Below are 11,368 nucleotides of genomic sequence, written 5' to 3'. Positions count from 1 at the left end.
TTCACTGCTATCGGACTACCGAAAATATCTGAGTGCGTTTGCAAAAATGTTTGCGCCTTTTTGACACTAGTTTTCTGCTGTAACAGCCATGATAAATTCCCCAGCAAAGTGCATTTATATGAAGACACTGTGGCAGCCATGTTTTTCCAGTGTTGTACAACCCCTTTAAGTGACTTTACACCATATCCCTATACAAACAAAATGGCAGTGGTCTTTACATCACATGGACTCACGATTCATCCTAAAACCGGACAACTCTTTTAAAGTGTTATGCAGCGAACTAACTTGATAGTACGGCGACCAAGCACACACCTTTAGGCAGCCATTTTGTGGACTGAACCGGGCTGAAAAAGAATCTACGCTATGATGTCGGCAATTTCAAGGCCGCAACAGACCTCAACAGCCAAGGAAGCGATCTGCGGAGTCAGTGACTAATGGGTGACCTCGTGATCCAGGGTCAGTGAGCAGCGTCAGTGTACGTTATCACACGTCCCACATACACAGGAACATCCGAACTCCGCCATTCCTCTTGATAAATTCCTAAAAATTACCTCATTGCTTTCATGTCAGCACCAGGCATCAGGGAGGAAACAGCCAATATATATATATATATATAATAATCATAAATCAGCAATCTACGCTATCGTCTTACTATAAAATAAACTATATCGTAATTGTATAGAAAAAGCCACCGCTGCTCCAGAATACCGCCCTCGGGTACAGACGAGATTCCACCGCTGCATGGATCATATTGCATACCTACCACTAGGCTCTTGGTCTACAACCGGCAGCCCTTCAGTTGTTGTTAGACTACAGCTCCCATTCTTCCCCGACAGCCTAGGAGTTGTAGTTTCGCAACCACTGGCGAGCCTTAGGTTGTTGGCTCCTGCTCTCGGGGTTACAGTTCCCCTCTGTGCAGCCCAACGAATCCTCATATCCATCTCCTGCCCAAAAGGCCGCACGGGAGGCCGACTCCTGATACAAAAGAATATGTCGACTACAAAACAAGGTGTCTGAAGGGTCGCTTTTGGGGTGTTTTTTTTTTTGTCTAGGTTGTGTTTTTGTCACATGATATCATCCAGGAGATTGGGACTGGCCACCCAATCAAGAGTCCTAGGCTCTGAAGCTGCCATAATCATGCACATGAACTGTTTGCCAGTCCTCCGATCGATGGGGTAAATTGTGGTGGGGGTGAACCTCTTATTGTTCTCCACAAACTCGCAAAGCTGCTGGTAGATCTTAGGGTACTCGTGTCGAAGGAAGACCCCCCTGATCCGTAACTCCCTCTGGATATGTATGAAGCAAACCTCCCTGGCCTTCCTCCCTTCTTCTCCATCCTTATCCAGGTCGGCGGTGCCCGGGGGTGGAGTAAGGATCAGGGTCTCCATGTCTTTTTCCTTTTTTGTGATCTTCCGCTCCGGACTAGAAGAGGCTAAGGCTATTTTGGCATACTTGCGAATAGTGGGGACGTGGTGGGCTCTGGACGAGAGTCGGTCAGAACCACTTTGTCCCACCGCCACAGTTACATTCAACAGGAAACATTCCTCAGGGTCGTATTGGTTGCCTGCTATCTGAAGCTCCTTGGCATGTTCTCCGAGGTTGTCCGAGTAACTCTCGAGCTCCCTCAGAGATAAGTAGGTGGGAGACATGAGAAGTCCTTCCAGACCTAGCTGAAGAAAATTATCTGCAGAACCTGGGTTAGGGAAACCCAGGAAAAGCACCCCTCTCCCGCGGGACAAGTAACCCACCTTGGCGATTCTAGAAAATGCTTTGTGCACCTCGGTGTTCTCTCTGCAAAATTTGAGCACATGCCGACAGACGCTACCCATTCTACCGTAGATACAGTTCTCCTTGTGTATGTCCCAGTCCTCTCGTCGGCAATTACGGGAACAGTAATAGGTGTAGCAGCTATGGCAGGACTTGAAGTACAGGCAGGCATTGAACATGGTCTCTGTGCGTCTGCACTTGGCATTAGAACAGGTCAGTAGGTCATCTTCATCCGCACTGTGGTCTGGGGAACAGTCCTCTAAGGGTTTATGGGGGCTAGTCACTGGCACCTCAGGGAACGGCCCTCTCCTTTGACCTCTTTGAAATTCGGGGAATGTTGGAGTTGGCTGTTCCTTGAGAGGTCGGTTTTGTAGCAAGTGGGCCATTTGCCCATACTGCTCTGATTTCCTCGGTATCCCTATCATGTCTTCTTTAATTAACTTCCTCAGTTGGTCAGCCAGGGCGTCTGCCTCGCTAGGTCGACGACTCGATGGCGGCTTATAATCAATTACCAGATCCGCAATGAGTTCATCAAGCTGCTCCAAGCTACGGTGCCTCGAAGACCTGCTTGGCAACTTATCTTTGGCAGGATAGGAGGCATGGGTTGGGTAAGCGGGTGGTGACACTCCAGAATCAATCACATCCCAGCTGGCCGAACGCCGGTCACTCCTTCCCACCCCGTTTGCTCTTAGATCATTGTCTGTTATGGTAATTTCTGGGGTAACAAACCATGAACGTCCCATTGTGTACCTCCCGCCGCCCCCATCCGTTTGGACCTTTTCTATAATGGAATTCTCTGAGAGAGATAGGGCAGCGTAGCGCTTGGGAGAACAAGAGAGATTGACAACGACAGGTTGGCGTCTGTCATCTGGAGATAAGGCACGTCGCTCTCGGCACAACAGGTTCTCGTAGCTGCGCCCTCGCGAGAGTGGGTCCTCCTTGCGCCCACCAGTATTCAATATATTGTCCCAAGATCGAGAATAATTTCTGGAGTCGGTCCCAAGTCTTTGCTGGTTCATGCTGTATGAAGCGTGCCAAGAAGAAAGCATTGCCTCCCTCCCACTGGTGTGCGTGGGAAATGTAGGCATCTGTATGGTCTGGTAAGGTAAGGGGCTCTGATCCGGAAAGTACCACTCGCTGAACTGCAATGGCTGGGTGCTCCTGGGATAGGGATATGTACGGGATAAAGCCTCTCTTTCTGAATACTTTGCTATATCCTCAGTAAAATAGAGCTTTGATGACGTGCCCTGAATCGGGTAAGTTCTCGGGTCATCTGCATAAAGGTTTTTGGTAGGGGCACTACGAGGAGGGTAATAACGGGGATCCTCTCCATAAAACGTCCTTAGTGGGGCTTCCTGAATAGCATAAGATCTGGGGTCCTCAATATAATAGGTCCTTGGCGCCAGAGTCGGGTTGTCCTCAGTGTAATATGCATGTGCAGGAACACCAGTATCAGGATATGGACGGGGATAATACCCTCTACTTTTGATTGGTATGGTTTGGCTGAGGTTGGCATCGTCATCAGTGTAGTAGAATGTCGTGGGCATGGTTGGGCTGATGTACTGCCCGCAGTCCCTGGTGGTGTACTGTGTGAAGTCCCTCGGTGAAGCAACACTTTGGTATGGAATACTTCGCACATCTGGTGCATACATCTCTCCCCCTGGGGTACAAGCAAAATGAGTCATCCTTGGATCAACACTGTAGGAATCGCTGGGTGTGGGCGTACGGGACACAGACATAAGTCTTGCATTTGGCACAGCTAAGCTCCTTGGGGTGCCCGGTTGCCGTGTGCAGTGTTGCGTATCACCCCAAGCCTGACAGGGCTTAGAGGAGGTGTGGGCAGCATGCTGAATGACGGCGTCATCTGGCTTTATGTCCACCCGACAGCGCACGTGAGGGCTGGAGATTGGTTTCCCACTATGAGGGTCCTCCATGCAATTGTTGCTAAAGCACAAGGGGGAGATGCGGCTGGCACTGTTGCGTCGTGGCTGTAATTTAATGGGGTGCACCTCGTTCATTAATACCTTTGTAGGCGCATAGGTGACCTCCCTTTTTGGAGAAGCCACTGATTTTTGAGGCTCTCGAGAAGACCTGGTAACTTCTCTACCTCTTCTGGAAGTCGGAGGTGGAGACTGCGAAGAAGACATCTGTATGGGAACTGATGTGAAGGTGGTTTTGACCCGGGGTGCACTCTTTGACCTTGGTCGTCTTTTTTGTTCTTTGGATGCTTCTCTGGCTGTGTCCATCCCTTGGGAAGTATACTGAGCTTCAGTCCTGGTAGAAGACCTCCTCCCAACGGGCTGGGATGACGGTTCAGGGGTTCCGGCACGTCTGTGACCTCCTCGTTGAGGGTTTTCCATGACTGGTGGGTTGGTTACCTGGTCGTCTAAGGATTCGAGGAAGTCAAAGCTACGGCAGTGCCTCTTGTTGAATTGCGGTTGAGTGACCTCTCTGTGGCTAGACATGAAGCTGTCACATTGTGCGGTTGAGCAGGGGACTGGAGAATCTGGGTTGAGCGTCACCTTCACGTCTTGATAAACCGAAGACAAGAGTATGTCAGGCGGGTCGGTTCGTGTCATCTTAAAGTAGCGTGGCTGTGGAGTGACGTGTCTTCACCTCATCTCAACAACGTGATCTGTGGGTGGAAAAGCAAATGTCAGCTCTGTTGTGCGGGGATATCAGACATTCGTTTTGATAGGAAAATGTATAAATTAGACACATGACATATCCGATCATTAGAAACAGAAGCCATGACACTAGCGAGACCAACAGTCTGCTTTTATTATAAGGACACTGTATTGTCCATACATGCCACATTGAAGAAAATTTTGTCATTGCCTGAGGTTTCCATGCCAGATGACGGCCCCCGAATGTCTGCACGCCATCAGCTCGGCTCCTCAGCCAGGAGGCGTCTTCTGGTTTCCTAGGTTTTGTCTAGCAATCCGTGACAGTAGTAAATTTAGAGGGGCCTGTGACAGCAGCGTCACCTTCTAGATAGTGTCACTCGCCCTTCCAACAAATTCCCCCTCGTTACCGCAACATGCAGCATAAAATGTGCTTGCAATTCTACCAAGATCCATTCTTACGAGCTCTGCCCTTTTAAAGAGGCATATTTCCATGCCCGGGAAGGATGAGGAAGCAGGAGGCATAGTGGATAAAATATTGCACCATGATCTGGCTTTCATGCGGCTGGACTAGATACCTGAACCTCCAAGGGTCTACTGAACTGTACTTAGACCACCAGGAGGATCTAGGAGGATATTGCAGCCATAGTACAGATGCTAAAAAAACACCCATTATATGAATGCCTGTGCCCCCACAAAATTTTAAGCGACTGCCTGTGGATGGCACATAGTGATATGATGATATCTGTGGCTGGCAAGAGGACATGCATTATCAGCGACGGACACCATGTTAATGGAGTTGGCACCTGTCAGGGAGAGTCTGTGGCGGGCACATACTGATATGGTGGTATCTGTGGCTGGCATGGGGTCATGTGGTATCAGGGACGGACACCATGTAATTGGAGTTGGCACCTGTCAGGGAGACTCTGTGGCGGGCACATACTGATATGGCGGTATCTGTGGCTGGCATGGGGTCATGTGGTATCAGTGACAGACACCATGTTAATGAGGTATATATAGTTGGCACCTGTCAGGGGGTGTCTGTCTATGGGATGATTGGGATCTCCTAACAAAGGGTCAAATGAAAAAGCATAAATCTCGCACACATGGCAGGCGGGGGAGGTGAGGACAGCTGGAGCTGGCGCTACGGGTCTTAAGATGGAACGAATCATGGTAATATTGTCTTATTGGCGCGGGACGCTGATGCGTTTCCTGGCGGAGGAGATTTATGATTATACATCAGCGCAGGATGTTGCTTTCAGGTCATGATTATCCTAACGAGATCTAAGGATCGCGGCCCAAGACTGCTAGACGGATGCAGAGGGAAAGGCCGTCGTAGGGTTATCCTAACGCCATTGACAGCTGGGATTCATTTCTCTCTCATTCTGCTGACAGAATCAAAAACCTTAGAATTGTCTCGATCCAGATCACGTCAGGTTCGGGCTGTTCGTTCACCGTATACGCCATATGCACCATGTAATGCATAGGCGCCAATGCAAAAAATGCATACACCATCTCTATGGGTAAGCATGGCAGGCTGCACTATCATATGACTAACATACTGTCATACTAACATATGACAGTCCAGCGGATGCCATCTTTTGTCAAAACAGGGCCCTATGGATACATTTGGTGCTTTCCAAGGGTACACTGCAGCGTGAGCACAGGTACACTGCAGCGTGAGCGCAGCCTTTACATAACATTTTTATTTTATTTTTGCTGTGATTTTCATAATCACAATAAATCCATATCACTTTTGTAAAAAGCGCATAATGTCATCTTACACAGATATACCGGTATATATTATATACCCTTGTGGCTTGGGACATTACTCTTGTTATATATCAGTGGTTTACAACATGTGGCAGCCTGGCTCTGTTCTAACTACAACTCCTAACATGCCCACCAAGGCTTGCTGGGAGTTGTAGTTTCACCACAGCTTCTACTTTTATGCCTATGGATCAATGAGACAACGTACGCCATTTTATAGTCTGTGGTAAACTAGGCCTCACATAAATCAACAGCAAAGAGAGGCTGTTGCCCACGGCAACCAATCACATTCCAGCTTTCATCTCTTCACTGCTGGTTAAAAAATTAGAGGAGTAATCTTATTGGTTCTCAACACCAAAGAGAGGCTGTTTCCCACAGCAACCAATCACATTTCAGCTTTCATCTATTCACTGCTGGTTAAAAAAATGAGAGGAGTGATCTGATAGGTTGTTATGTCTATACTGAGGACCAGGGCATCTTGGCAGGCACATCATGGCCGTCCATATACTCCACAGACAATCTTGAGTAGATTCATAAGACCATTAAAAAAAACTCATGTATGTCAGAGCTCTCCTCTCATTTTATAACCTGCAGTAGAAAGATGGAAGCAGGATTGGTTGCTATGGTGTTATATAAGGCCCACCGTCCATATAAAGGTGTAAAACCGCCATAACGGTACCAAATGGCCACAGTTCACAATTATCGTCTCAATTCATGGCAATTTTATCCACGGTCGAAATTTCTCAGCGTGGGGTGCAGTATATACTCTAGGGGAGCGGCAAAGCACAGCGTAATTATTACGTAATAAAAATGAATTCAATCACTTTCTATAATGACACAACCGTACAACGAAAGCAACTACGATCTTATGAGAGCGCCAACGTCCTGGCAAGGTGAATACGCTCTACGGTATATGGTCGCCATAAAAAGTCTTAAAGGGCCAGCGCTGCAGAATATGACCTATACGCATCTGCATCCCATAGATACAGCACATTACGTAACGTGCAGATAGTATAAGCTGTAACGCATCCGTAATTTAGGACGCAATTCACACAAGCCCCTGAATCGTGTGGAATACAGAGCCCACCCCGGACACCATTGCTAGTCACGGTGAACTGCATGTAGACAGATGAGGTCATTAAATATGGCTGCACGCACACCTCAGGCTGCATCAGGGTCTCCCTCATGTGATGTGACAGTACCGGATTTGCAGCAGAAATGAGCCCCTCGTTATAGGAGATCATTAGGCAGCCGTAATCCTGTGTAAGCCCCGACCCCCACTGGATGCAGCCGGGGGAGACTGTGTGTGGTACCCAGGATGCAGGATGTGGCAGTGTGTACTGCATGATGGGTGCTGCTGTCCTCCGCTATAGAGGATGCATGCAGGATGTGACATTGCTCGGTGCTACATCTCCTGTGCCGTGGCCATTCTGGAGCCTGCAGCCATGATGTAGTAAAGCCTCTGGATGGAGAGCCTGCAGGCAGGATGTGGCCATAGCAGGCAGGCAGCTGCTGGGATGCTATGGTACACCCTGATGTGGCAGGATGCTGCTGGCTGCCACTAGGATGCTGCTGGCTGCCACTAGGATGCTGCACTGCCTGGCTGCTGTATAATGCTGGCAGGATGCATGCCTTGCTGCCTGTGACATTGCCCATTAGTCTGGCATGTGTGCAGCAGGCTGGCATGCCCTCCATACCCTGCATACAGGATGACATTGCCCCTGCATCGCCACTCTCTGCTCCTATGTGATGCAGGATGGATGCACTGAGGATGCATGCAGAGGAGGAGCCCCTCTTACCTTCCCCTGATCCTCCACAGCCATCTGTCCGGTGCACCCCACTGCCCAGGCTTGCACTGCGCTCACCCCAGCCTCCCATGCTGCCTCCCGTGCTCCAGGAGCCCCCGGGTACCTGTTCATCTGCTGCCTCCTTAGAAGATTCCAGCTGCACTTTCAGCACCGGCAGCGCCCCTGGTGGACACTCAGCAGATTGCGCTTAAAGAGCCAGCGCTGCCGCCGCGGAATTGGCAATGAGGGAATTTTGAGGGTGGGGGAGGGCGGCCTCCTGAAGGAGCAGAGCTGACCGGAGCTGACTGTAGAGGAGACTCCTGAAGGAGCAGAGCTGACCAGTGCTGACCGTCCTGGAGACTCCTGAAGGAGCAGTGCTTACCAGTGCTGACTGTAGAGGAGACTCCTGAAGGAGCAGAGCTGACCGGTGCTGACCGTCCTGGAGACTCCTGAAGGAGCAGAGCTGACCGGTGCTGACCGTCCTGCAGACCTCTGAAGGAGCAGAGCTGACTGGTGCTGACTGTAGAGGAGACTCCTGAAGGAGCAGAGCTGACCAGTGCTGACTGTAGAGGAGACTCCTGAAGGAGCAGAGCTGACCGGTGCTGACCGTCCTGCAGACTCTTGAAGGAGGCACATAAGGGGTTAACATTCTCTGCTCCCCCTGTACATACACCTTCACATGTACTTACCTGATACAGTCTGCTGAGCTGTGTATCTAATCCTACCCTGTGTGATACTGTCTGCTGATCTGTGTATCTAATCCTACCCTGTGTGATGCTGTCTGCTGAGCTGTGTATCTAATCCTATCCTGTGTGATACTGTCTGCTGATCTGTGTATCTAATCCTACCCTGTGTGATGCTGTCTGCTGAGCTGTGTATCTAATCCTATCCTGTGTGATACTGTCTGCTGAGCTGTGTATCTAATCCTATCCTGTGTGATACTGTCTGCTGAGCTGTGTATCTAATCCTATCCTGTGTGATACTGTCTGCTGAGCTGTGTATCTAATTCTATCCTGTGTGATACTGTCTGCTGAGCTGTGTATCTAATCCTATCCTGTGTGATACTGTCTGCTGAGCTGTGTATCTAATCCTCTCCTGTGTGATACTGTCTGCTGAGCTGTGTACCTAATCCTATCATGTGCAATACTGTCTGCTGAGCTGTGTATCTAATCCTTTCCTGTGTGATACTGTCTGCTGAGCTGTGTATCTAATCCTATCATGTGTGATACTGTCTGCTGAGCTGTGTATCTAATCCTATCCTGTGTGATACTGTCTGCTGAGCTGTGTATCTAATCCTATCCTGTGTGATACTGTATGCTGAGCTGTGTATCTAATCCTATACTGTGTGATACTGTCTGCTGAGCCGTGTATCTAATCCTATCCTGTGTGATACTGTCTGCTGAGCCTTGTATCTAATCCTATCATGTGTGATACTGTCTGCTGAGCTGTGTATCTAATCCTATCCGGTGTGATACTGTCTGCTGAGCTGTGTATCTAATCCTATCCTGTGTGATACAGTCTGCTGAGCTGTGTATCTAATCCTATCCTGTGTGATACTGTCTGCTGAGCTGTGTATCTAATCCTATCCTGTGTGATACTGTATGCTGAGCTGTGTATCTAATCCTATACTGTGTGATACTGTCTGCTGAGCCGTGTATCTAATCCTATCCTGTGTGATACTGTCTGCTGAGCCTTGTATCTAATCCTATCATGTGTGATACTGTCTGCTGAGCTGTGTATCTAATCCTATCCGGTGTGATACTGTCTGCTGAGCTGTGTATCTAATCCTATCCTGTGTGATACTGTCTGCTGAGCTGTGTATCTAATCCTATCCGATGTGATACTGTCTGCTGAGCTGTGTATCTAATCCTATCCTGTGTGATACTGTCTGCTGAGCTGTGTATCTAATCCTATCCTGTGTGATACTGCCTGCTGAGCTGTGTATCTAATCCTATCCTGTGTGATACTGTCTGCTGAGCCTTGTATCTAATCCTATCATGTGTGATACTGTCTGCTGAGCTGAGTATCTAATCCTATCCTGTGTGATACTGTCTGCTGAGCTGTGTATCTAATCCTATCCTGTGTGATACTGCCTGCTGAGCTGTGTATCTAATCCTATCCTGTGTGATACTGCCTGCTGAGCTGTGTATCTAATCCTATCCTGTGTGATACTGTCTGCTGAGCTGTGTATCTAATCCTATCCTGTGTGATACTGCCTGCTGAGCTGTGTATCTAATCCTATCCTGTGTGATACTGTCTGCTGAGCTGTGTATCTAATCCTATCCTGTGTGATACTGTCTGCTGAGCCTTGTATCTAATCCTATCATGTGTGATACTGTCTGCTGAGCTGTGTATCTAATCCTATCCGGTGTGATACTGTCTGCTGAGCTGTGTATCTAATCCTATCCTGTGTGATACTGTCTGCTGAGCTGTGTATCTAATCCTATCCGGTGTGATACTGTCTGCTGAGCTGTGTATCTAATCCTATCCTGTGTGATACTGTCTGCTGAGCATCTAATCCTATCCTGTGTGATACTGCCTGCTGAGCTGTGTATCTAATCCTATCCTGTGTGATACTGCCTGCTGAGCTGTGTATCTAATCCTATCCTGTGTGATACTATCTGCTGAGCTTTGTATCTAATCCTATCCTGTGTGATACTGTCTGCTGAGCTGTGTATCTAATCCTATCCTGTGTGATACTATCTGCTGAGCTTTGTATCTAATCCTATCCTGTGTGATACTGCCTGCTGAACTCTGTATCTAATCCTATCCTGTGTGATACTGCCTGATGAGCTGTGTATATAATCCTATCCTGTGTGATATTGTCTGCTGAGCTGTGTATCTAATCCTATCCTGTGTGATACAGTCTGCTGAGCTGTGTATCTAATCCTTTCCTGTGTGATACTGTCTGCTGAGCTGTGTATCTAATCCTATCATGTGTGATACTGTCTGCTGAGCTGTGTATCTAATCCTATCCTGTGTGATACTGTCTGCTGAGCTGTGTATCTAATCCTATCCTGTGTGATACTGTCTGCTGAGCTGTGTATCTAATCCTATCCTGTGTGATACTGCCTGCTGAGCTGTGTATCTAATCCTATCCTGTGTGATACTATCTGCTGAGCTTTGTATCTAATCCTATCCTGTGTGATACTGTCTGCTGAGCTGTGTATCTAATCCTATGCTGTGTGATACTGTCTGCTGAGCTTTGTATCTAATCCTATCCTGTGTGATACTGCCTGCTGAGCTTTGTATCTAATCCTATCCTGTGTGATACTGCCTGCTGAGCTCTGTATCTAATCCTATCCTGTGTGATACTGCCTGCTGAGCTGTGTATCTAATCCTATCCTGTGTGATACTGTCTGCTGAGCTGTGTATCTAATCCTATCCTGTGTGATACTGACTGCTCAGCTGTGTATCTAA

At 48.3% G+C, this 11,368-nt stretch overlaps 1 protein-coding gene across 1 annotated transcript; it reads right to left on the bottom strand.

The window, feature by feature from the left end:
* Positions 1 to 1,064: 1,064 nt before the first annotated feature.
* Positions 1,065 to 8,010, bottom strand: AJM1 (apical junction component 1 homolog). Its single transcript, XM_040406151.1, has 2 exons — positions 7,961 to 8,010; positions 1,065 to 4,402 (listed from the first exon to the last, which is right to left on the bottom strand). Exon 2 carries the CDS (start codon positions 4,344 to 4,346, stop codon positions 1,065 to 1,067), a length of 3,282 nt encoding a protein of 1,093 aa, XP_040262085.1. The 5' UTR covers positions 4,347 to 4,402; positions 7,961 to 8,010.
* Positions 8,011 to 11,368: the final 3,358 nt, after the last annotated feature.

This window comes from Bufo bufo, chromosome 8 (assembly GCF_905171765.1).
Source record: "Bufo bufo chromosome 8, aBufBuf1.1, whole genome shotgun sequence".
Taxonomy (NCBI): Eukaryota; Metazoa; Chordata; class Amphibia; order Anura; family Bufonidae; genus Bufo; species Bufo bufo.
Note: the sequence above shows the minus strand (reverse complement) of the source record. Positions and strands in the feature narration are given on the sequence as shown.